At 41.1% G+C, this 26,919-nt stretch overlaps 1 protein-coding gene across 3 annotated transcripts; it reads left to right on the top strand.

Moving 5' to 3' along the window:
* Positions 1-688: 688 nt before the first annotated feature.
* LOC132841696 (striatin-like) lies at positions 689-25,546 on the top strand. Of its 3 annotated transcripts, none has more exons than XM_060864149.1 (18): positions 689-1,089; positions 14,106-14,209; positions 16,183-16,256; positions 16,732-16,810; positions 17,722-17,874; positions 18,099-18,234; positions 18,879-19,026; positions 19,457-19,564; positions 20,117-20,281; positions 21,831-21,970; positions 22,107-22,282; positions 22,443-22,490; positions 22,572-22,693; positions 22,782-22,949; positions 23,049-23,189; positions 23,614-23,715; positions 23,868-23,954; positions 24,407-25,546. In XM_060864149.1, the coding sequence occupies exons 1-18, from the start codon at positions 877-879 to the stop codon at positions 24,574-24,576; spliced, it is 2,334 nt and encodes a 777-aa protein (XP_060720132.1). In that variant the 5' UTR covers positions 689-876; the 3' UTR covers positions 24,577-25,546. The 3 variants fall into 3 exon arrangements, with proteins under 3 accessions (XP_060720132.1, XP_060720133.1, XP_060720131.1); XM_060864150.1 differs by having other exon boundaries at positions 690-1,089; positions 18,879-19,038; positions 20,117-20,260; XM_060864148.1 differs by having other exon boundaries at positions 690-1,089; positions 18,879-19,038.
* Positions 25,547-26,919: the final 1,373 nt, after the last annotated feature.

Here is a 26,919-nt window from a genome sequence, read left to right as displayed (position 1 = left end):
ACGTTGTGTCTTTGTATTGTTCTCCGATTCTTGACACATTTCTCTTTCTTTTATCACATTTGAACCTAAACAGATTGACGAAAATCTTTACAAATGTCGTGGATTACAATAATAAAAACACGATAGAACCTGATTTTTGACAAAAAAAAAAAAAAAGGCTAAATGAACTTTGCTGTATTTTTTTGTGAATATTCGGATAATTACTTATCTGATTTATGGAGTGTTATAATCTTTGAATTGTACATTGCTTAGAAACTACCGTGTGTATGTAATGTGAATTTCTAGGTGGTTCGTTAGTTAGTTAGTTAGTTAGTTAGTTAGTTAGTAAGGAAGGAAGAAAGTTAGTTAGTTAGTTAGTTAGTTCTAGGTGTGAATTTCTAGGTGGTTCTTTTCTAATAAAGCAAATAAATAAATAAATAAAATACATTGCCTTATTACATTGTCATTGCCTTTACAGTTCCATTCCACTTTTAAAATAAAATTCTATACTTGGGTCAGTAAAAGACTTAAATATGTTACTACAAGTCGGAGGTTTGTAGAACTACAAATCCCATGATGAGTGCACTCACTTCCTGTGGGTGTGTGTGTGTGTGTGTGTGTGTGTGTGTGTGTGTGTGTGTGTGTGTGTGTGTGTGTGTGTGTGGGCGTGGCCTCGCGTGCCTTTAGCGTCACTGAGTGACAGCTGGCTGTCAGAGACATGAGTCTGCTCAGAGGAGCTGAAACAAAAGCAGGGCAGCTGAAAAACACTGTGTTTTAGACCGGATAAAGAAAGAGATAAAGAGAGAGAGAGAAAGAGGGAGGAAGAAGGAGAGGGAGAAAAGGAGGGATTTTGTGTTTTTGTGTTGTTTTTTTTTTTGTGGTTGAAGAGACCAGGCCATGGACGAGCATGCAGGGCCCGGTGTGTTCTTCAACAATAACTCGGTGTTACAGAGCGGCGGAGCAGGAAAGAGTGCTGTTGCCGACGGGAGCGGCGCGGAGGCGGGCAGGGCGCAGTACAGCATCCCGGGCATCCTGCACTTCCTCCAGCACGAGTGGGCCCGCTTTGAGCTGGACAGAGCACAGTGGGAGCTGGAGAGAGCAGAGCTGCAGGTCTGAGAGCCTTTTACACACAAACACACACACACACACACACACACTCTCTCTCTCTCTCTCTTGTTCTTTAATGCACATCCCCATACGTTCCTGTATTTATTCAGTGATCAGTTCATCATAGACAGACCAGAAATAAATTCACCAGAAACAGACATGTTTATCTAGATATAATATATAATTAATTTATTTATAAATTGTTATAAATATTATTATTATTATTATTATTATTATTATTATTATCTGTAGCTAGATTCATATGGATGTTTTTCTTCATCTATTAGCGTTACTCGTTTATTGATCTTTATTTGTTTACATATAAAAAAAACTATTATTATTATTATTATTATTATTATAACTATTATTATTATTTTTTTTTTTATTATTTTTTTGTTTAAAAAATTAAATACTATTACTATATTACTATATAGCCATTCGATTTGGAAAAAAAAATATTATTCTTATTATTCCCTGATTTATTCTTTTAATTTATTTTTTTAATGAATGATTGTCATTGAGTTAGCACGTTAGCATGTTAGCATTGGAGTTAGCTCTGGGTTTAGCCGGGAAAATAAATTGCACGACTAGCAGTGCTAAGATATCTTCTTCTTCTTCTTCCACTTATTATTATTATTATTATTATTATTATTATTATTATTATTATTATTATTATGTAGCAGTAGTATACGTTAGCTTAGCCTAAATCATTAGCTTTTCTCTTCCTGTTGACATTCCTGCGGCTAAGCTAACCAGGTACAGATCCGTGTTGCCTGGTATTGAGTAATCCCGTGCTGTGATTATATTCATTTAAAATATATTTATATATATAAAAAAAAATAACTGTAATATACAAATATGTTTCATACTTTAAGTAAAATTGTTTTGTTTACTACTTAGCTATTTATTTATTTATGTATTATTGCGGGTTTATTAATAATAATTGGTAGCGGTCCCATTCTGGCAACCCTGAAAAAGTGGGTACGGCTAGTAATACCGCTTGAACGCTAGCATGACATAGCTAACATACCAAAACAAAGCTATAAAAATTTATACTTATTTTATGCACTCTACATGTCACACCTGTGAGGTGTAAAAAAATCAAGTTTAGCTTTTTAAATATCAATAGAATGGAGAATAAAAGTGAGGTAGCAAAGCTAGCATGAAGCTCCCGAATGACAGCAAGGCTAATCAGGTGTTATTTATATTTAATTAGCAAATTCAACAACTTGTAAAGGGTTTAAAAAAAAAACATTTAACTAAGTAAATAAAGAAATAGTCCTTAATGAATAAATGACTCTTATTTTGAAAAATATTCGGCATTTTAAATTAGCCGAAGACAGAGAGCTAGCTTTTCACTTGCTAGCAAATTTCTCATTCGATTCTCATTCATTTTTTTTATAATATAAAATAAAATATTTATTATATAAAACTTTTTTTAGTATTAGTTTGTGACTCAAATGCTGAAAGTTGTCATTTGGTAAACTGTAGACTGAAATCGATGTATTTGTCAGTCATTTAAGCTTTATCGCGATATTTAGTTCAAATTTTATCGAGGTTTACGATATTATCGTGATGTGATCTTTAAAATAAATCGAGGATCTTAAACTCGAGAGTCTGAGATGGAATAATACTGACGTTAGGGTCCTGTATCTCGGAATTTGTGGTGTGTTTTGATACCGATCGCAAAATCGAGAACACAACTTTCCTGTTCGAAAAGAATTCATAAAAAAAAACTATAAGTAAATAATAAATAAAAAAAACAAAAACAGCGTAACAGTTGTAAAGACGTCTCCGCTTCATGCCATTGTCCTGTCATTGATTATTTTCCTAGAACAACACAACACGATGTTCACACACTGAGTGACATCACTTTAAAAATCTAACATTAGCTGCAGAGGTCACACGTCTCTGCGTTTACGTTCACTTCTGACAATATCTTTTATTTTAAATAATGTTCCAGTTGTGTGTGTGTGTGTGTTTTCCTAAAACGTTTTATTTCTTTATTTAAACAAAGCCGAATATGTGGGGGTTTTTTTTCTACTAAACCGATGCATCCTGGAAAATACATATACTTATGTGTAAGGCTGGGCAAGATGACATTATATTACTGATGTCATAATGAATGATGTTACAATATATGCTTATTTAGTTTTTTCTGAAAGTAGGCATGCGTCCGAGAGTCGGGACATTCTTGCGCGTCTTTTATTAATCGTAAGGAGTTTATTGCTGCTTGAGAACTCTCCGGTGTTTTCTGTCTGCTTTCTCTTGAGACGTTGTATAAATACCTGCGAGTGGGAGGTGTTATTGATGAGGTTGTCAGTCAGCTGTTGTTTTCTGAGGAAAAGGAGGCAAATGTTTCGCCGTCAAGGATCATCATGAGAATTTCTCTGAGAATAACGCTGGAATGAGCCAGTGAATTGGTGTATTTATAGTTTTCCGTGTATTCAGTATATTTTTCGTATTCAGTGTTTTTGGTGTATTCAACATTTCGGCATGTGCAGTATATTTGCTGTATTATGTGTGTTCTGCATGTTTTTGTGTATGTGGTGTATTTTTTTTCTTGTTTTTGGTATGTTCAGTGTATGAAGTGTGTTACGTGTGTTCGGTGTGTTCAGTGTATGAAGTGTGTTCAGTGTATGAAGTGTGTTCAGTGTATGAAGTGTGTTCAGTGTATGAAGTGTGTCCAGTGTATGAAGTGTGTCCAGTGTATGAAGTGTGTCCAGTGTATGAAGTGTGTCCAGTGTATGAAGTGTGTCCAGTGTATGAAGTGTGTCCAGTGTATGAAGTGTGTCCAGTGTATGAAGTGTGTCCAGTGTATGAAGTGTGTCCAGTGTATGAAGTGTGTTCAGTGTATGAAGTGTGTTCAGTGTATGAAGTGTGTTCAGTGTATGAAGTGTGTTCAGTGTATGAAGTGTGTTCAGTGTATGAAGTGTGTTCAGTGTGTTACGTGTGTTATGTGTGTTACGTGTGTTCGGTGTGTTACGTGTGTTCGGTGTGTTACGTGTGTTCGGTGTGTTCAGTGTATGAAGTGTGTTCAGTGTATGAAGTGTGTTCAGTGTATGAAGTGTGTTCAGTGTATGAAGTGTGTTCAGTGTATGAAGTGTGTTCAGTGTATGAAGTGTGTTCAGTGTATGAAGTGTGTTACGTGTGTTACGTGTGTTACGTGTGTTCGGTGTGTTACGTGTGTTCGGTGTGTTCAGTGTATGAAGTGTGTTCAGTGTATGAAGTGTGTTCAGTGTATGAAGTGTGTTCAGTGTATGAAGTGTGTTATGTGTGTTACGTGTGTTCGGTGTGTTACGTGTGTTCGGTGTGTTCAGTGTATGAAGTGTGTTCAGTGTATGAAGTGTGTTCAGTGTATGAAGTGTGTTATGTGTGTTCGGTGTGTTCAGTGTATGAAGTGTGTTATGTGTGTTTGGTGTGTTCACTGTATGAAGTGTGTTCAGTGTATTAGTGTATGAAGTGTGTTCGGTGTGTTCAGTGTGTTTGGTGTTTGTTCTTCGTTGTTCACAGTGAATAGTTCAAGCCTTCTGGAGACTCAGAGATGTAAGGGATTATAATGAGGATCTCAGCAGGCGAGTGTTCAGGAGCTCACTGTGAGGTGGAGAGGAACTGTTGAGCAAAGTGTTGTTGCATCACATCGTTGCAAGGCTTCTCCATTTCACCAAGCTTTACATAAACACAATGGTATTGTGTGTGTGTGTGTGTGTGTGTGTGTGTGTGTGTGTGTACAGTTTAATGTGTGCATGTATGCATCTCTGCGCTGATTAGCTGGTACAATCATCGCGCCAAAAAGTGAGCTCCAGTCAACGTTTCCTCCAACCCACTTCCTCTCAAACCACACGAAGCTCTCTGAAGTGTGTTTGTTGGGGGGTGGGGGGTGGTGGCAGGTATACGCTTGTTCTTCTGTAACTCTTAAGACAGTTATATACACAAAATGACGAATTAGGGCAACTGAAAAAAGTGCTGCTTATGTTTGTCTGGACCAGGTGAGACTAGTCACAGTTTGTTAAGGAGTGGGGGGGATTTGTCAATTTATACAAGTCTGTCTGGGATTAGTGATTTCTGTAATAGTGAGTGGGATTTATTTTTATTTATTTGTTTTTACATGCGAGTGGGATTAGTCTGATACATTTTTATGCAGGAACGGGTGGGATTAGTACGAATTTAGATTGAACACAATTCCGTGTACGGGATTGTTGCAGCTTGCAGTTTTCAACAGTGCAAACTTGCTAGATGTGTTATTTTATCATTTTTTGTTGCTTGTTACCATGGAAACACACTGGCAAAGCTGCTGTTTTCTACACATTATTCAGGCTTGCACAAGCTTTAAAAAAGAATGAAAAGAAAAAGATATTTATTTATTTATTTATTTATTTATTTATTTATTTATTTATAGCCTTGTGCTTAAACCATAATGCATCTGAGGGACTAATGGAAGAGCCTACTGTGTGTGTGTGTGTGTGTGTGTGTGTGTGAGATTCAGACCGCACACTGTAGAATCCATCTTAGTTGAACAGTTTTATTTAATAAGCTCTGAGTCCGTACCGTTTAACAGTCAGTGGAAATCACACACTGCTCCTCTGAGAAAGATCCCAACTCCAGTCTGTCGTTCCTCTTCTCATCCTGTTCGCCTCAGGTCTCTTTTCAGTGGCACACTTCCTGTTTCCTGCTGCTTTGCCTTTTCCTGGAGTCCACACACACACACATGTTCGTTATAGCAGCAGCGGTGATGTCAGAAGGGATGATGATGGAAGTTCTGCTTAGCTTTTTTTCCCCTTGGATTTCCTGAACACTCCATCAATGCATGAAACACACTTCCCATAATTCCACGTGGTCAGTAACGATGCTTGATTTATTTATTTTTTTTAAGCACTCAAGTCTATGGAGTTTGATGTTGACTACATTAGAAGTCCATTAGTTTTGACCTGAAGTGTTTGGACGCATTAATATTAAATCTCACCAGCGTTCGATTTGCTGTGCGTTTCTGCTGCTTTCCTCATACTTCCATCATATCTTCTCTGACATCGGAATTTACGGAGGCATTGAATTTTTTTTTTTGTTTCCTTGTGAATGTGAAGTATGTCCTTATCAGCACGTGTTCGTATCTGGTTTGCTTTTGTCCTATAAACATCCTGTTATGAATGACTCTGCAATCTGTGTTTGGCCTCCTTACTGGTTTTGTGCTCAGTGGCCACGTTCCTCTCCATGTACCTCGCCGCGTACCTCGCCGCGTACCTTGCCACGTACCTCGCCGCGTTCCTCGCCGTGTTCCTCGCCGTGTTCCTCGCCGCGTTCCTCGCCATGTTCCTCGCCGCGTTCCTCGCCCCTTTCCTCGCCGCGTTCCTCTCCGTGTTCCTCTCCGTGTAAACTTGGAACTGCATTATGGCGTGGTATAAGACACCTCACGATACTCTGGTTACCATAGAAACTCTGCATAGTGACACCCACCTGCTGATGATTAGTTTTCTGTAAAAGCCTGAAACACTTTATTTAGCCTTTGGCTTAACTAACTTTATTTTAGTTTAGTCAGGCTTTTTAGCCAATTTGTAATTTCTTTTTTTTTTTCTTTTATTATATTTTGTTTTATAGTTGTGTGCATTTTATTTTTTTGTTGTATTCATTTATATGAATATGAATATGAATAAATAAAATAAATATTTGTAATAAAAATGTGTAAATAAAAAATTCTGTACATATTGATGACACATTGATGTGTCTAATGTGAGTTTTTATTAATTTTTTTGTCACTTATTTCACATGAATTGTTTTTTTTCTAAATGTAAATATAAATCTTTATTAAGAAATAAGAGAAAGAAAGAAAGTAAATTGCTTGTGCGTTGCTTTATCGAGGAAATCTCAGTATTGTGAGTATTTTGATATTTTTGCGATATCGCTGGTTGTTAGTGGATTATTACAGAATGTTTGTGCCTTAAACGTTTTTTTTTCTATTTGTTTGGACATGGACGTGTCTCCTCCTCCTCAGCTGTGCATCCAGCTTCGTATTATTAACAACACTGTCTCTGGGAAAACCTGCTATGCAAGCTGAAATCAGAGAAGGCTGACAGACGTGAGAGAGTGTGTGTGTGTGTGTGAGAGAGAGAGTGTAACTCCATCCTCAGGAAGTCATGGATCTCGTCACTCCAACCAGACCTGCCGCTTGAACTCCAGCAGCAACGCTCTGCTGAGACTTAAACACTTGCGTTACGTAATAACGTTACTCGAGAACTGAGGAAATAAATGTTTTCTGTTCATGTAAAAAGAAAAGTGAGCAGAGATTAGATCACTTTTACAGCTAACACATGGCGATGTGGCAATGAATCATTAACCGGGTGCTGCTTGGAGGCGAGGCGTGGCCTCTGAGTCGTCGTGCAATACACGTCCTCACGTCTGGGACATGTTTATGGCCTGTAACTAAGTTGGCTTGAGTGTGAAACGGAGAGATGTAGGGGCAGACAGACATTGAGACATTGAGACAGAGAGACATTGAGACAGACTGAGAGACATTGAGACACAGACAGACCATCAGAGAGACATTGAGACAGACAGACAGAGAGAGAGTCTTTCTGTTGTCTGTGGAGGTTTTTATCTTGTTCACTTGCTGGTTGTTTGTCCTCTTGATCCTGTTCTATTATTGTGCTCTTTTGTTTATTCTCTGTCTTATTAAAACAGTGACTCCGCCCTCATCCTTCTCCTCCCTCCTCATCCTCATCATCATACTCTAATCAGTGTCAGGAGATAAATCACTCTGTGCAGAAGCGACATTTAACCCTTTTTACTCCTGTACTTGTTCAGCAGCCGTGTCTGCTCCTTTTTATAAAGTCATCCTAAAGTCAGAACAGGAACAATGACGGGTGTTTTACAGACCATAAACAGGTCAGAAGTCAACAGTATTACAGTAATACAAAAAATACTACATTTTCTTAACATTGAAGAATTTCCGTGATGTAAGAGGAATAGCTCACTTTAAGACTTAAAGAAAAAACTCTCTCTCACTTTTCCTCGTGTCTCTCTCTCATTGTATCCCTCTCTCTCTTTCTCTCTCTGTCCTTCTCTTCTCCTCTCTTCTCTTTCTGTGGTCTTTGTCTTTTTTGTGCACGTGCGTATCTCTTTAAAAAGAAATTCTACATTAAGCCACACCTAAAAGCACCATAAAAGGCAATGACCAAAGGGAGCTGAAGATAACAAAATGAAAGGTAAAGAGTTAATCCTTAATCAAGGTCAGAGTGTCGGCTTCCACGGATGCACACAGCCTCCGAACTGCAATAAATCAATACATACATAATCCGTATGTAAATTTTCAGAAATTGCTCACAATTTGAAGTCATTTAATCGATCTATTTCGATTGGTTGGACTTACAAATGACACAGAAGTTTCTGGATCTCTGTGTTGGTGTGAACAGAAAATAAATCCACTTGATTAGATTCTTTTTTCTGGTTAGAAAATAACCTTGAGACACCATCTGAAGAGCTCAAATTGGAGCAGAGTTTCCGTTTGCGGTTCACTTTTAGCGGCGCGTCTCTGAACGGGTAGAACAGCTGCGTTCTACGATCCGTTTGCGCTGTAAATATCAACGCGAACGCTAGCTATAGTGTACAGACATAAAACAACGCAGTCAAGGTCTGTGACTCGATTCCTGGACATTTTGATTACTGAAAGAAATCTCGAGCGGAAACAAGATGTGATTTAATTACTTAATAAATTTAATCACTTAATAATTATTTAATAAAGTTCTAGTGAGTTTTGATAGCTAGGCTTTCAGATCCATCAGAGCGCCTAAAATAACTGTAGAAAAATAATCATTGATGTAGTACGGTGATGAATAATCACCCAGAGGTTGATTCTTTTCTTCCCACAGCACGCTTCGAAGTGTTTTATTCCTCTTCTACTTCAGCTGTTTGCCAGTGCTTCAATTTTTTTTTTCATTGTTACAGAACAACACACATTTTTTTATCCATTTATATTTACATCTAATGTTGTCTGTGAAACAAGTGAAATCTGTCTGTAACATTAAAATTTAATGTTAATTAAATTAAATGTTAAAATTTTAATTAAATGTTAAAATTTAATAAATGTTTACACCAAAGGTCGCATATCTCAGACGTGTAGATTAGATGATTTGGCAGGTTCCGTTTTCCTACATCGAGTAAAATTAAATGGTTCCTAATGATTTGGACAGACCATCATATAACACGACATTAAATATCATCATAAGACAAAGAGTAAAAACGTGTTTGAAGAGAAGCTTTAAAAATAAAGTAGTCTTTGATCTAAGCTTAATCGATCTTAGTAATGGTTGAGAAGGTCAATAATGTGCTGTGGAGAGAGAGACTAGAAATAGCTGTGTATGCATAAATAAGTATTTTTACCTAAGTTCTTGCATCATTTCCTAGAACAGCATCGTTGGACCACTCGAGGATTATTTAGCCATGGTAGGACGTGAGAGGTGCAGAAGATCTACGTCTCAGTAATGCCGCAGGATCCTTACCATGAAGCAGGGGTGAATCATTTCAAGGCTAAATGACTCCCCAATCATGATCTTTACAAATAAAACTTAAAATAGCTGAAAAATGCACGATTCTGATTGATTTCTTACTTAAAGCTAGTTCGGTGTGTTCAGGGAAACGTTTGTTGGACTTTTTGACCTTTGGTGAACATCATGGTGGTGCAATTAATTAATAAGTGAACTAGTTTCAAGCAAAGATGAAACTCCAAAGTTCCCTTCCTTGGGACACCAATTCCCTCAAGATACCGCTATGTGTATGAAATACAGTCTATTAATGATCGGATGGCCAGATAATGAAAAAACGGTAAAGGAATGCTGATTGAACTTTGCCATGCATGCCGGCTCTGATTTTTCTGGAATGCTGGATCACATACAGTGCAGTCTTGGTAGCCGTGGGAGTGTGAACGCTCTGAAGCACAGGAGTTCTGCACTGTGCAAAAGGAATGTACTTTCCTCTCTCGACTAGAGAGCGATGAATGACGCCCTCACACCCCGAGGTTGATTCATCACTGCTACACTCTACGGCATCACAGAGTGTTCGCCAGATCCGGGGAGAAGGTGGGGGTGGGACACCATGGACTCGTCTGAAGTGGGAAGGAGGGTGATTGGGATTCCCAGAGCTCTGCATGCTGCTGTATGTATTCTCCTGGTCATGATTTAAAATTTTTTTTAACCCTTCTGATGTATCCGGCTAACAACCACAACGTGCAAGTCGTGAGAGTAGAGTATCTTGTGCCTCCCTGAAGCTGCCGTTCCGTAAAGGGTAGTTCTGACTTGACGAGCAACCAGTCAGAGCAAGTTGTAAAAAATTTTTTTCTCAAAACAAGATTTATGACTCATGGAAGTCAAACAATTTGGGACAACCAGAATGTACCGTACTCTTCAAACTGGTGCAGTTCTTGCTTTAACAAGCAACAGCTCGTACAGAATTATAATCTTTTTACCAAGATATGCCATTCTTCTGAACCAAAGTTTGGGCCTCTCTGAAGATGCCACCATCATCATCATCATCATCAAACCAGGGGTAATTCTGGCTTGACAAGCAACCTTTCAGTGCAAGGGTTTAGAGTTTTTATGAGAGGAACCCCTTCGCAATCGAAGTTCATGTGGTTCTTGGAGGCATATGTCACGAAGAGAGTCAGTAACAGTTGCTCTGTTTTCCAGACTTGAAGGCCAGGCTGCAAGCTGAGATACTATTGGTGGCTTTTTTTTATTTTTTTTACACGCCCACGTCTTGACAGACACGTCTTGACAGACAACGGCCTGTATGCTGGAATGCCTGGAATCCTCTTGGCTGTTTATCAAACTCAGTCATTGCATCACTAGCATGTTTATGCTAACAGGTTGGCTGTTTTTGCATTGTAAATCGGGGCTTTTTCTTTTGTCGGAAATAAGTGAGAGGGTTTATTCCTTGGCAGGATTTTGGTGTGTGTGTGTGTGAGTGTTTGAGAGTGTGTGGTATCATTAGAGAATACCTCACACCCTGCTGTGCACAACTGCTGATCCAACATGTCAGTGGTTTTGAAGGTGTGGATCTAGTGTGAGTGTTTTACCTGTGTAAGAGGTATAGTAACTATAGTAACAGATCATTCGCAGGAACTTGTGTACACCGGACCTTCAACACAATGTCTAAACCTAATAATAAACAGGATAAAGTATTTTACAAATAAATACATTACTGGTTGAGACTTGGAGACTTGGAAGGAGTCTCCAGTGTCAGGAACATTTTGCATTTTTTTCTGAAAGTGTTTTTAAATTATTATTAATTTGAAGACAGAAAGTCTGTAGATGGAATGAAAATAAATGTGGCCAAGATCTTTCACAAGAAGAACAAGCAGACTACCAACTGCAAACTTTTTTCTTTTTGACATAACGGTCGTTTATTAGACACCAGCTGTTGGGAACAAAATTTTGGCCAATGCATTGACTTTATCATGCTCCGGAGCAAGCATTTGTTCGGGGGCTTGTAGTGAACTAAAGACGGCTCCATCTGGCGTAGCACAATTTAAGGGACCTGTGGTGAAGAATCGCGTGCTCCAGACTGTGAACTGGTTTCAATTGATGTTAATAGGCACTGAGTTGGCCCGAGAGAGATGGACGGATGGAGAAAACGAGAGACTGAGAGCCTCTTATACACTTTCTCTCAATAATGCAGTCAGTGTCTTCCTGGAATAGAACACGTCCTGTCCTCGGCTCGTGTGGAGGCATTCTTCGCCCGGCTTTCTACGTGACCGTGAGCACTGAGAGAGCACTGTTCCCGCCAAACACCGCTGAACCCGAGCGCTCGGAGATTACTGATGAATGACGCTTGAAACTTTAGCACATCCAAAAATGACTTCTGAGTTCTGTACGGTCCCGGATTCTGGATTTTGGTGATAACTTTATCATTTCTTGGTTGAGGTTCTACCAGCTTCTTCTCAGTATGGAATTTAAACATAAAATGAAACAATGACACTGCTTATTTGGGCTTCCTGAGGCCCGACGAGGCCACGTCTGATTATAGGTTGCAAAAATGGACCACAGGCGAGTGTGAAGTTATTTTGAGGCAGCTGTGTGAAGTGTCTCGGTTGTATGAGGAGAAATGTGGGAGATTCTCTTTAGGGTCTCGTGGTCATGCGGCTCAGCTTGCTTGCTAATTCATCGGATGTATAAGTCGATTGAGAGGATAAGGTTGGGATTTGGCAACTGGCTAATGATGTAAATGTCCCAGTGATGATCGAAACAACTGGCTAGCAAATAAAATTCCCAGTGAGGATTAACAAATGCCAAAAGTGATGATTAGGAACTGGTTAATGAAATAAATGCCCCACTCAGGGTGAAGAACTGGCTAATAATACAAATTCTCTAGTGATGATTTTACAACTGGCTAGTTATACAGATGCCCCAGTGACCATTAAAAGGTTTGGAAATCGTATTTTTGTCACAATTTTGTTTTACTTATCAGATACTTATTAGTCAAAACTATTATTAGCTCCACCCCCCTGGTAGCTGGGCAATTTAACCAGAGCAGTTACTTTAAATGCAGCTCAGGACAAATAGCGACAGAATGACGGGTCATGGCTGATTTGCTGAGTCATTCGGTGGAAATGTGACGCTCAATCAGTTCACTTTTACTCCACTACATTTCCTAGATAAAATGTACACTTTTACTCCGCTATTTTCCACTAAGCATCTTCGTTACTCGTTACTACAAACTAAAATCAGAAGAAATGTGTGCGACTGCAATAAGGGAGGTTTGGCGAATCACTGCTCCTAGATTGCACAACGGAGAAGCACAGGCACGCGCAGTCAGAGCTGGAGGCGTTTATCTATAACGTTAATCGGCAGAAAGCCGCAAAGACGGCAACCAAAAGCAGTGAAATTTCACTATTCTTATTACCAGAGTTGTAGCACAAACAAAATATTAATGCAAACAATCCATTCAATACTAAATAAATATAACATTTATTGATGTGGTCTTTGTCTTGTGAATATTTGTTTTATCAATGACTGCATTCATTGAACACACTGTTTGTAGAGAATGCACACATACATGAACTGATTTGATTCAAGACTGGCATCATTACATCATGCATAAAATTTTGGTGTCCACTTTTGCCATTTAATAATACCATAACTTTTGGCTTACTATGTAGTCATATAATATATAATATAAAACCCTTCTTGTTTTAAATTCTCACTGAGGGCTAAACCCCCTAAAGATGAAATCCTAGAACCGCCCCTGCTCTTATGCCTACCGAAAATCACTGAAATTTTACTTTTTACTTTTACTTCAAATACTTGAGTACATTAAATATCAGAAAATTACTTTTGATACTTAAGTACAGTATATATCAGATACTTTAAGACTTTTACTTGAGTAATATTCTAAAAGTTAACTTTCACTTCTACCAAAGTCTTTTTCTAGTACGATACTTGTACTTTTACTCAAGTATTGCTTTCTACTTTATACAACACTGCAGATCACTTGCTGCCACACAGCATGTAAACCGGTCGGCTTTTCTAGCCTTCCGTCTCTTCGGTGTGAAGCGAGTTCTCTGCGTGGGCTCGGGTGATATGTCGACTCGGTTTATGTGTCAGGTTCCAGCTCTTCACGCTGAGAGGAGCGAACAGAGAGCAGCACGAACGAATCGAGCAATTAAATGCCGAGATCCGTTTTATTAAATTAAAAAGCGACGGATTCGGATTTTTCGTCACGCGTCTCGTTCAGTCGCTTCAATTTCTCTCACAAAACACTACATGGATATTTTTACATGTAAAGAATGTTTGTTTAAAAAAAAAAAAAGGAAAGAAAATTGTATAATTTTATCTAAAACGATTAATAATAACCGTCATATCTACAGTGTCTCAGTATTAAAGTGTGTTATGACGTCATTTATAACAATTCTGATATTTTATTGTCAAATCACAAAAGTACAGCCAAAGAGTCCTGGAGCTCATTTAAAGAGTGACTAAAGATTTCATCATTTCATCACTGATTTTATCTTTTTTTTCTCTCTCTCTGTTTTCCAGGCTCAGGTTGCCTTCCTGCATGGAGAAAGAAAAGGCCAGGAGAACCTGAAGAAGGACCTGGTGAGGAGGATCAAGATGCTGGAGTATGCGCTGAAGCAGGAGAGGTCTGAGTGCTTCACACACATTATATATATTCTTTTATATTTGCTTAATTTTTGCCGTTTCGAGGCGTGTATAAAGGTAAATGATGGTTTGTTTAACGCATCATCAGGTTCAGATCATCTTCTCTCTCTGTAATGAGTGGCGTGATTAGAAGTTCCTATGTCACACTGTGTGTGTTTGGGCATGAGGATTACTGCGGATTTAATAAGTCTATACATTATAGAGAGGGATTTACAGGTTTAATGGTGTAATACAAATAAAATCTCCAGTGAGGATTAACAACAGGACGACGACACATCATTTTCTGAATTCATTTTTTTTTGTTCTCCAGTTTTAAAAAAAAAAACAAATCTTTCATATCCACCTCGATAATCATCGCTTGATTTTCCGAACAAAATCTTTCGTATCCGCTTTGATAAAATAAGGCCAAATTTCCAAACGTTTTTGTTTATTTCCAGTTTGATAAATAAATCTGTCGGGAGAATCCTAAAGCTCACGTCTCGTTCACGCTCGGTTCCTTTCCTAGAGGCCGTGTCTCGATGCGGGTAAAACGAGTCTCGAGGTTTCGAGGAAATTTCCAGACGTTCTTTCAACCATCACAACTTTTTTCACACACGACTGCATCTCGTTGTGTAACGAGCTCTACTCGTATTCGAGAGGTTCTCTGTCCGTGAGCCTGATAAACAAACGCCTCATACTAGGCTACCAGGCCTCGTCGGTATGTTTCAATGCAATATTTTTTATTTTTTATTTTCTTGGCCAAGCCTGTTCTATTTTAACAATGAATCAGTCATGCTGGTTTTCGCTGCGGCCCCGCCCTCTTTGTGTTTGTCCTGTTTCTGTGCCTCCGTCTTCCCGAGATAAGAGGCCATTCATAGTCTTAAAGAGACTAGTCTTGTTTTGCCCTTGATCCCGCTGACTGCTATGGCAACACAGAGTCTGGTGACATCAGCCTTTACATCCTTAACCGTGAGTCATCTGTACAAAAAAGGCCAGCGCTTTACAACTTCCCGTCTTTCCTCTTCCATGCACAATGGCTGAGGCGAGGCAGGTCCCTGCATATTGGCTGAGCTGGCTGCCTTTTTTTTTTAAATGCCTGTTCAGACCTGCAGGAGATTTTTGTCTGTCTCATTCCATCTGCATGTGTGTGCCCAGAGCTCTACTGGGATTTCTTATTAAATCGGCGCGGCGGATTGTTTTTCCGTCATTCCTTTCTGCCATTTAAAATCCTACAACATCCAAGCAGAGGCAAGAGACAAAACCAGACGGATATGAAAACAAAAGACTCCGTCCGTGCCATTCGAGAGGCTCTGCAGCGCTTTACCTTCTCTTTGCTTTACTGTGTTACCCCTTCTCTTGACACGTCTTCCTGTAAACCATCAACCGCTGCTCAGGAAACGAGCATGAACTGAGCACTCTGTGTCATGATGACATGGGAAAATAATCAACAACAAAGTGATGTAATGAAGGCTTTCCTGCTACTAACACGGTGTAAATGTGGATCAGTTTGTTATGTTGATGTTGGGGGTTGATTGGTTATACTGGGAGCAGGAACTACGGTTTGATTGGCTCAAGTGTTTAAGCCTCTGGGTTGTTGATTGAAAAGGTCAGGGTTCAAGCCCCAGCATTGCCAAGCTGCCACGGTTTGGTAATTGTGCAAGACCCTCTTCTTAACCCTCCATTATCCAGCGGTGCTGTATCATAACTGCCCCTGCGCTCTGACCCCAACCTCCTGATACGCAAATGAAAGAATTTCTGCTATGCTGTAATATACGTACATGTGGAGATAATAAAAGCCTCTATTTACCCCGGCGGGGTTTGTGGTGTGATTGGTTAACGTGGCACTGTAGGAGGGAACCGTGTTCTAAGTGTTCACAGTAAACGTCACCTGAACATTATAGATGCATAATAAACGTTTATTGGACATCTTGTTGGTTTGTTTTTGTTTTTATTTATTTATGCATTTTTCTCTCAGGGCGAAGTACCACAAGTTAAAATATGGAACAGAGTTGAATCAAGGTGACATGAAGCCTCCGAGCTACGACTCCGGTAAGCCTGAGTTTACTCACGTTTTAAAGTTCAGCAGGGACGAAGTAATAAAAGCTTCCGATCCAATCTTTCTACTGTATGCGATTAATCCTGCCACTTTACAGGCGAGTGCGTAACGCTTCCGCTTTCCCGTGCCTGCCATCAGACACATTATTACACCACATTCATCTGTATGCGATAGCAGTAGCAGCTTTGCGCTCGGTGTGTCTGCTCTCTTGAAGTGTTAATGAGGTGCAGGAAGACGCACTGCTGCCCCACACCTGCCCTCCACCTCCTCAAATCAGCCTGACCCAGTTACAATCTCCTTATTTTTGTACCTCACTGTGATTGGTTGGGATTTGATTAACTACGGTGTGGATGAAGCTGATCACTTGACTATTGTGGATTAACAGTAATATTGTGCTAAGACCTCGATAATCAGTGCATCCTTTAACAGGTTTTACTAAACAAGGCTTTTCTGTTTCTCATTTGACAGACGAAGGGAACGAGAAGGATGCTCCTGGCTCCCTGAACAGTCAGATGTGGTGGAAACAGGGCCGTCAGCTTCTCAGACAGTGAGTACTGACGATGCGCTCGACTTTCTCGCTCTGGCCGAGTTGCACCGGTTAGCAGACGTGTTTCCGTTGTGATTTATAATCTTAAAGTCTTATTCTATATTTTATTCTTTACACTTTATATAAATATCATCCTGTCCTGCAAGACCATATCTATGAACTGCCAGAGCTCCACTCTCTCCAGTGGTACAATCTTCTTACTGACCAATCACAGTCGATTACATGAAGTGTCCTCTTGTGGAGTTGTAATGCCAAGCTCAAGGTTAATAACAACACCTCCTTCACTCCTTCACTGAGACCGAAGCACACAGGCCACGCCTCCTTCACTGAGACTGAAGCACACAGGCCACGCCTCCTTCACTGAGACTGAAGCTCTCTCTCTGTCTGGCTGTCTCTCTCTCTCTCTCTCTCTTTCTCTGTCATTGTCTCTCTCACTCTCTCTCTGTCTCACTCTCCCTCTCTGTCTCTGTCTCTCTCTCTCTCTCTCTCTCTCTCTCTCCCCTCACTTTCTGAGAGTCCGTTCAGTCCTGAATCATCTCTTTGTCCAGCTCAGCGCTAACACGACTCACTCGCTCCCTCTCCTGGACACCGTAACGTACGGACCATCCGCCATGTTTCTTCCAATCTCAGCTTTTCATTCATAAGTGTGGTTTAAGTCACACCTCCTTTATTCCAGCCAATCAGAGTGTTCTGTAGCTCTCTCACACACACACACACACACACACACACACACACAGTATCACAGCTCAGACACACACACTGATCTTGGATTTGTGGACAAAAACAAATGTTTTTTTCACATTATGTTTTTTGTTTATCAGCAATACAAATTTCAACAGAATCAAACAAATTGTGTGTTTAATGTGATGGTGATGTATAGTGTGTAAATGATTGTGTGTGTGTGTGTGTAGGTACCTACAGGAGGTGGGTTACATGGACACTATCCTGGACGTGAAGTCTCAGAGAGTGAAGGCTCTGCTGGGGCTGATGGGAGACTCCAGCCGGACCAATCAGGAGCCTCTGATCAATGGCACGGATTCGACGCCTAAAGGAGCAAACACGGGGTAATAAAACACCGCCTCAGTAAACACAAGATATCACACTTCTATATGATCAGTATTTTATAGCAGCATTTGTGAGTGAAACAGCTGTTTAGATCAAATATGTAAAAGGAATAAACTCTGATGGAATTAAAATCTTCTGTCTTCTACATCGTCTACATTTATTTACGTGTGTGTGTGTGTGTGTGTGTGTGTGTGTGTGTGTGTGTGTGTGTGTGTGTGTGTAGGAAAGCAGAGCTGTCGGACTCGAGTGCCGTTCTTGAGGCGTTTAAGTTCATTGAAAGCGCCACTGCTGAATTCAGCGATGAGGATGATGAAGAGGACAGTGACGGGAGAGAGAAGACCATTGTTGACTCACGAACGGTGAGAATTATACACACACACCGTCTTTACACACCATCTTTAGACACACACGCACACCACCTTTACACGCCATCTTTAGACACCACATACAAAACCCAACATCTTTACACACCATCTTTAGACACACACAGAAACACACACCATCTTTACACGCCATCTTTAGACACACACGCCATCTTTAGACACACACACGCACACACGCCATCTTTACACGCCATCTTTAGACACACACACGCCATCTTTAGACACACACACGCACACACGCCATCTTTAGACACACACACGCACACACGCCATCTTTAGACACACACGCCATCTTTAGACACACACACGCACACACGCCATCTTTAGACACACACACACGCCATCTTTAGACACACACGCCATCTTTAGACACACACACGCACACACGCCATCTTTAGACACACACACACGCCATCTTTAGACACACACGCCATCTTTAGACACACACACAAACACACCATCTTTAGACACACTCACACACGCACACTGTCTTTACACATCATCTTTACACACTGTTGTTACACGCCGTCTTTACACACACACTCACACACACTTTATGCACCATCTTTATGCATGGACTTTACTCACTCTTTACACTTTTCCTTGTATTGTCCTGTCAGATTGTGAGGAAGAAGCCGTCTTCTTCTTTCTCTCCGACTGCTGATGTGTGCGACGACCTCGACACTGAGGACGCGCTGAAGGACTTTGACTTCCTGTCCACTAGTGAGGACATGGACACTTCCCCTGAGTCTAGGAGTGCAGGAGATGGTACAGACTGGGGTGCGACACAGACACACACACACACACACACACACTACAAGTCGACAATAATCATCTGTCTTGTTGTTTCATTGTGATTGGATTTGTCTCCGTGTTTGGTCTCGTCTCTGTGTCTTGTGTGTCCATGTGAGACCCTCTGACCCTTAAACCCTGTAAAAATCCTGACTCCTAAAGCTCACAGCATCACACGAGGATCTGAGCGTCTGAGATCAAATCCCAAGAGCTTTTTTATTTTAAATTGTACCTGAATGTCTTAATGGGTTTTGCTAGAAGGAAGGTGGCAGTACAGAAGTGTTAAGATTACAGATGGCTGCTTTAAAGCTCTTGGTGATGAGCTGTAGTGTGAACCATAAACAGAAGCCCCCACTATGCTCTGATTGGCCGACTGAACCTGGTGCTGTGTGTTGTCTCCGTGTAGAGAAGGACAAGCGCGGCACGTCTGAGGCCTGGGATGTGGATCAGGGTCTGATTACCAAACTCAAGGAGCAATACAGAAAGGAGCGCAAAGGCAAAAAGGGGGTGAAGAGTAAGTGGATCAGGCCACACCCCTCTCTCTCTCTCTCTGTCTGTCTCTCTCTCTCTCTCTGTCTGTCTCTCTCTCTCTCTCTGTCTCTCTCTATTTCTTGGCCTGAACTATGAGGAATGCGTTTAAATTTTTCAGAGCTTCTTCCTCCAATTTATTTGCTGCAGCTTCTTTTCCCTGAGTTAGAGTTCTTTACTCTGTGTGTGTGTGTGTGTGTGTCTTTGTCTTACACTTTGTCTTTTCATTTCTTCGTGCCATTTTTCACTCTGTTTGTGTTGCAGTTGTTTGTATTTCAGAAGTGTTTTTTACATCTTTTCCTCTGCTGCTGTTTTTTCTCTTCTGTCCTTCCTGTTGAGCGAAAGAATCTTTTTCTTTTTTCTTTCTCTCTCTATATATATTCTTTATATTCTCTACACAGCAACCCTGCACACTCTCATGCTCCAGTCACTCCTTCTTGCTTTATAATAAACGAAATCCTTTATAATAAACGAAGTCTCTTCCTCTCTCTCTCACACACTTTCTCCCTCTCTCTCCCTCTCTCTCTCTCTCTCTCAGGGCCAAACCGCACTAAGCTGCAGGACATGTTAGCTAATCTGAGAGAGAACGAGGACGCGAGTCCGCTTCAGTCATCCATCAGTCCCCCGTCTCGGCCCAACACTAACCGCTTCATTGAACACGACAGCAGCCACACCGATGAAGGTGCTCTACACACACACACACGTACGTACATGTATGTATGTGTGTGTGTGTATGTATATATATATATATATATATATATATATATATATATATATATATATATATATATATATATATATACGTATATATATATATATATATATACATACATTACACAGTGATACCTCGAGGTACGAGTGCTTTGACATACGAATTTTTTGGATACGAGCTGTGATTCGACCATATTTTTGGCTTGAGATTTTTGAGATACGAGCATCTGAGCCGCCGCCGCCGAAACAAAGATCCCCAACAACCACGTGTGCTCTGTTTCCACGCCTCAGCTTCCCGCGTCTCACTCGGTTAAAGCCGCTTTTCCACTGCACACGACAAACGACGGCCGATAAACAGGAAGTTATTAATTTCCTATGGAGAGTCGCAAAGGCGCTGCGTGAGGTGCCGACCATCTGCGGATCCGTAATTTTCGGATCCGTATTAAGCGTTGGATCCGTTAAAAATTTGAACTTGTGCGACTACACCGCATCCGATATGCCGACTGGACAGGTTTTTATTAAAACGACCGGCAGATGTTAGTGAGGAAGGAGTGACAAAAAAGGCAAAAACAAGTGAAGAGAAAAGCGATGAAGAAAATTAAGCAAAATTAATGTAAAGAAAACAGAAATTGTAGCAATTAAGTTAAGTTAAGAGAAATCAAGCATCGCGTTAGTTCTGGCAGGCCACGTCGTCAAGCGTGCATCAACTGTTAATCAGCTGTCCACGACGCGCACCAATCCGGTTACGACATCCATATTACCATTTAACCATTTAAATCGACCATTTAAATTGCCGCTTTCTAGCGCTTCGCTGCTGCTGCGATTTAAACTCCCTCCTCCAACCCCGACTCCAACATGCCGGAACCTATGTTCGTTGTACCAGTTTACGTCATAAATCTGCACATAACCCCCCCCCCCCCCCCCCCCCCAAATTATTTAATTATTTATTTATTTATTTATTTATCCATTTATTCATTTATTATTTTCCTTTCCTGTTATACGGGGTGTTTATTCTATTTTGTAGTTGCTGCTCTCCCCGCTCTAAATGAAGTTTAGTTAAGTTCCATTTAAGTGTAGCATTAAGTGTGTACAGTAGCGTGTAAGTGAACGAAAGTGAAAGTGTAATTCCTCCTAACTCCTCCGCCTGTTTACTCCTCCCTCAACCTCCGTGCGCATCTTCCGTAAAGTAAAAACAGTTTATTTTTTTTAACATTCTCTTTTATTACTGTATGTTTTTATACAATATTTGTCATTTATAAATACAGGTACTGTACATTTTTCATATTCAAAACACATAAACAAAACAACTGGAGTGGAATTTTGCGAGCTGGAACGGATTAATGGGATTTCAATTAATTTAAATGGGGACAATTGCTTTGAGATACGAGCAATTTGAGATACAAGCAAGGTCACGGAACGAATTAAACTCGTATCTCGAGGTATCACTGTAGATAGATAGATAGATAGATAGATAGACAGACAGACAGATAGATAAAATTCACATTATGATCTTACTTTTCTTTCGTGTGTGTCTGTTACAGTGGAAGCCATCACGTTTCCTCCCTCCTCGGGTAAATCCTTCATCATGGGAGGAGACGACGCAGTGGACTCAGGTGAGCTGGGTCTGGGGGAACTGGCAGGACTCACCATTGCCAACGAAGCTGACAACCTCGCGTACGATGTGAGTGTGCGTGTGACCACAGGCCATACGTCCTGTCCGGCACACCGTCCTTTTCCTATCACGGCACACATTTATTTTTCAGCAATCAGCCACAATTTACAATGATGTTGTGTCTCTGCCCCTCCCCTGCACTCAGATCACTAATAATAAAGATGCCCTGCGTAAGACGTGGAACCCCAAGTTCTCCCTGCGCAGTCACTTCGACGCCATCCGGGGCCTGGCGTTTCACCCCAGCGAGCCGGTTCTCATCACAGCCTCTGAAGATCACACGCTCAAGATGTGGAACCTGCAGAAAACAACGCCTGCTAAAAAGTAAGCGCACCCTCTAGTGGTCAGAGGACACTGTACAGGATACTGACAGAAGAATCGTTTAAACATGGCTATATATAATATGAACCTGTGTGTGTGTGTGTGTGTGTGTGTGTGTGTGTGTGTGTGTGTGTGTGTGTGTGTGATTTTTTTTTTTTAACAGAAATGCCTCGCTGGATGTTGAACCTATTTATACCTTCAGGGCTCATAGGTAAGATAATAAATGGTGTGTGTTTGTGTGTGTAATATGAAGGTGTCTGGTTTACACAGTGTAATTGTGTGTGTGTCACAGGGGTGCGGTGCTTTGTGTGGTGTTCAATAATACAGGAGATCAGTGCTACAGCGGTGGAGTGGACGGCACCATCCAGTGCTGGAACACACCCAGCCCAAACATCGACCCCTATGACTCGTACCGTACGTCTTTACCTCTATTTACTCATCTCTGTTTACAGCCCTGGTTTTCCTAAGTGAGGGAGTTTACGTGTGTGTGTGTGTGTGTTAGAGCGGTGTGTTATGCGGGGGGCGCTGTCCGGACACACAGATGCGGTCTGGGGGCTGGTACACAGCAGTGCACACCAGCGTCTCCTGTCCTGCTCAGCTGACGGTACGGTGCGGTTATGGAACGCCTCCAACACTGAGCCGGCCATCGCCGTGTTCAACCAGAACAAAGGTAATGTAAATAAAACCAGGCTACAGCTTCTCTTTTATTATTCTATTAGCAAATATAAAGGTCTAACATTGTGTGTGTGTGTGTGTGTGTGTGTTACAGAGTTAGGTGTGCCTTCTTCAGTTGATCTGGTGTGCAGTGAACCTGCCTACATGGTCACGTCTTTCACTAACGGCAAGATCGGTCTATTCAACATGGAGACACAACAACTAGTGCAGAGCCTCGAGTCTACTACTGAGTCTGGTACGCACACACACGCACACACATACACACACTCTGACACACACACACATATACACACACGCACACAACTAGTGCAGAGCCTCGAGTCTACTACTGAGTCTGGTATTCACACACAAGCGTGCACACACATACACACATACACACACATACACGCACACACATGCGCAAACACACACTCTGACACACACACACATACACACACGCACACAGCTGGTGCAGAGCCTCTAGTTTACTACTGAGTCTGGTACACACGCAAATACACAGACACACACACGCACACACAGACACCCCCATACATGTGTGCACACACAGACACACACACTGATGATTCTGATGACTTTTTTATTTGTAGAAGTTAATTATTCAGGATTAACAGTTCTGGCAGTAATTAAACACGTTCTGGTGATTTTTTTTTTCTCCCCAGGAGAGTCGTGTCAGATTAACAAAGTGCTGAGTCACCCAACTCTCCCCATCACCATCACGGCTCAGGAGGACCATCACATCAAGTTCTATGACAACAACACAGGTACAGTACCACACAGCAGGAGCAGTTCAGCTCACCACCACCAGGGGGCAGTCGTTGCCTCAAACTGCTCTTTGTTGCTCGTTTATGGCATGATGAGGTTTTTTCTCTCGCAGGTTTATTTCTGAGGTTTTTGTGCTTTATTCTCCTGACAGGAAAACCTGTCCACTCCATGGTGGCTCATTTGGACGCTGTCACGAGTCTTGCTGTGGATCCGAACGGATTGTATCTGATGTCTGGAAGTAAGTTCTGGAAACGCCACGGAGTAGATTTTATATTAATGACATTTTAAAGTCTTTGGAAGTTTTTCCATGTGAACTTTAGAAGCCCCTCCCACTTAAACAAAATCAAACACAGCATGACATGTTAATATGAGATACGTCAGTGCAGTACAGGAACAGGTCAAGATATTTATTAGGGAAATCTTTTAGACAAAAGTTTTTATTTTGGAGATATTTCATTTTGTTTGAGAATTTTTTTAATATACGTAAAAGGAGCAAATGATTCGAATCAGATAGCAGGTATAAAAAAGGTAAAAGTCTATTGTTTTGCACTAGGACCTATACAGGACATGTTTTATATATATATATATATATATGTGTGTATACGTATATGTTATATATATAACTTATATATATATATATACATATATACATATATTCTTCACCACACCTTTCCTTTCCTCGTGTTCCAGGCCACGACTGCTCCATCCGTCTGTGGAACCTCGAGAGTAAGACGTGCATCCAGGAGTTCACGGCCCACCGCAAGAAGTCTGACGAGTCCATCCATGACGTGGCGTTCCACCCGTCTAAGTGCTACATTGCCAGCGCCGGAGCCGACTCGCTTGCTAAGGTCTTCGTATGAGCCGGGAAACGCCCAACTTTTTTTTAGCCCCGCCCACCGGCACAGACTGAACAATGAACAGAGCGCCAGGAATTGGGCTGGGGACCAATGAACAGGAACCTGTCTTCTCCCAGCTGCCTCGTCTCCTCTCCTCTCCTCTCCTGACAGCCCCAGGCTCTTCCACGCCGATCAGAGAAGGGAAAAGTGCGCTTCAGGGTGAGTCGGTTCCCGCGAGTACCTCCTACAGAATCCAGGCGGGCCTGGGTGCTCCACACGGACTTCCATGAGCAGGAACCACAGCCACCATTCGGTCTAAGCCGGAGCGGACGAGGAGGAAATAAACGGCGTCAAATAAACGCCTTAACATTAGCGACACTCCGGTCCGTTTTTTTCCTTCTTGCAAACGGAGAACCTTGTCTCGGTTCCTCTAGGATCTGCGGACGTGCATGTCGCGGAAGACGTTTCCTCTTCTTCCTCTCTCAGCTTCCACGACTGATACACAACAATCTGCCTACCTTTTGTTTATTTTAGAAAAGAAAAAAAACAGTGATAAAAATGTGCCTTTGCTTTAGAAAGGTCTCGATCTTTTTTTTTTTTTGAGGGCTTGGGGAAAGGGACTATAAGAAAAGAAAGAAATTCCGGCTGGGTGTAAAGACGACATGGTGGATTTTAACCGTAGAACGTTGGATGTATAATTACAAATGCATATTAATAAACAAATCTATATATATTTAGTCTTAAATCTTAACATTCGGTGGGAATTTGGAGTGGCTTTTTTTGATACTTTGTTGAAGTGCGTGCGTGCGTGAGTTAGTGAGTGAGTGTGTGTGTGAGTGTGTGTGGTAGGTATGCAGTGAAATTTGCAGTGCTGGTTTTAGAAACCTGTAATAAATGAACTTCTCTTCTTGTTCATGATTGTTGGATGCAGGTTAAGTTGAAGGTCCACATTTATCTCCTGTCTACAAATAAAATCATGGTTTGTTCGACTGGACATTTTTTCTTTCCTGGTGTTTTTACTGACCAGTCGTCAGACAAACAATTAGATGCTGTGGTTTAATAGGGAAGAACTGGGACACTCCTTCACTCCTCCATTCTTCCACTCATCCACCACTACACTCCTTCATTCCTCCACTCCTTTACTTCGTCGCTCATCCACTCCTCGGTCACACGACCGCTCGCCAACAACCAGGCGAGTTTTCTGAGTTGGGAACGATGCTCCGTATGAACGGATCCTGAACTGTGAGCAGAAACGGATTTAATCTGATTTAAATAAAGACTGAACTGAATGTTTTAGTGTGATATATTTTCATTAAACCAATTCTGATCTGAATGATGTGTTTATGTGAGTAAACTGTCCTCTCGATGCTCAACGAGCTCCTGATAATGTTCAGGACAGATTTTCAGCAGCTCTGAGAGATTATTGTGACTTTATTTAGTTGCAGTTCACCAGTTTCACCTGCAATTGCCGGGTTCACAATCCTGACGTTTTGTTCCTGTCGTGTGTCAGATGAAGCACATGAAGAAGATCTGATGAATCGTGGGTAAAATTTGTCCGAATCACCATTTGACCTTAGGATGATTGACAGTCCTACCATGTGATTGACAGTCCCACCCCTTTCTGTCATCTCACATTAGTTATCTATGTGTACTGTCTGCATGAAAACGACCTGTTTGGGGAAAATTGCTTTTTATCTCTAACAATCTTCTGACTGGAATTTTTCATATGTTAATTTTACAGTAGATTTTCTTCCACCGTGACCTTTCTTCATCTTCTTAATGGCGTTCCTGGCTGGATTCCCATGAATCACTTAATTCACTTGGTAACTACTCCACAGAGATTCCTGAAGGTCACAGGATCCTGTCTCGGGTTCCTCGCGCCGGCTTCTTAGCCGTTATTCTCTCAGGATCGGATCTTTTGGTCGTCTTCCAGCTTTCCTCGGTATTTATTAATGAGGTTATCTCGGTGTCTTGTTGATGAGATGATGGTGTAAAACACGGCTCTTTATCCTCCCTGACCTGTGAGCAGAAGCTCTGATGTCGTCTTCCTGCGTTACTGCACGCAAACAATTAACCAAACAGTTAAATAAGCTTTAGAGCTGTGCTTTGTTTACAATGTTCCTGAAGCAACTCGGTGAGTGAAACCCAGAGCGCTGGATGTAAGAGCTGCCTCGGATCCTTTCCACGTTAAACTGTGTTTATTAAATGATGTCATTATATAAGTGGGAAGGATCTGATGGAACTGATTGGCAGCAGGAGGAATGCAGATTAAGTGTGAAATCAATTCTACGAAGACACTCAGAATGGATTTGATGTTTCTAAAGTGTAATAAGAGAAATTGTAAACAATTTATAATAATAATAATAA

The sequence above is a fragment of the Tachysurus vachellii genome, chromosome 2, assembly GCF_030014155.1.
Source record: "Tachysurus vachellii isolate PV-2020 chromosome 2, HZAU_Pvac_v1, whole genome shotgun sequence".
NCBI lineage: Eukaryota > Metazoa > Chordata > Actinopteri > Siluriformes > Bagridae > Tachysurus > Tachysurus vachellii.
Note: the sequence above shows the minus strand (reverse complement) of the source record. Positions and strands in the feature narration are given on the sequence as shown.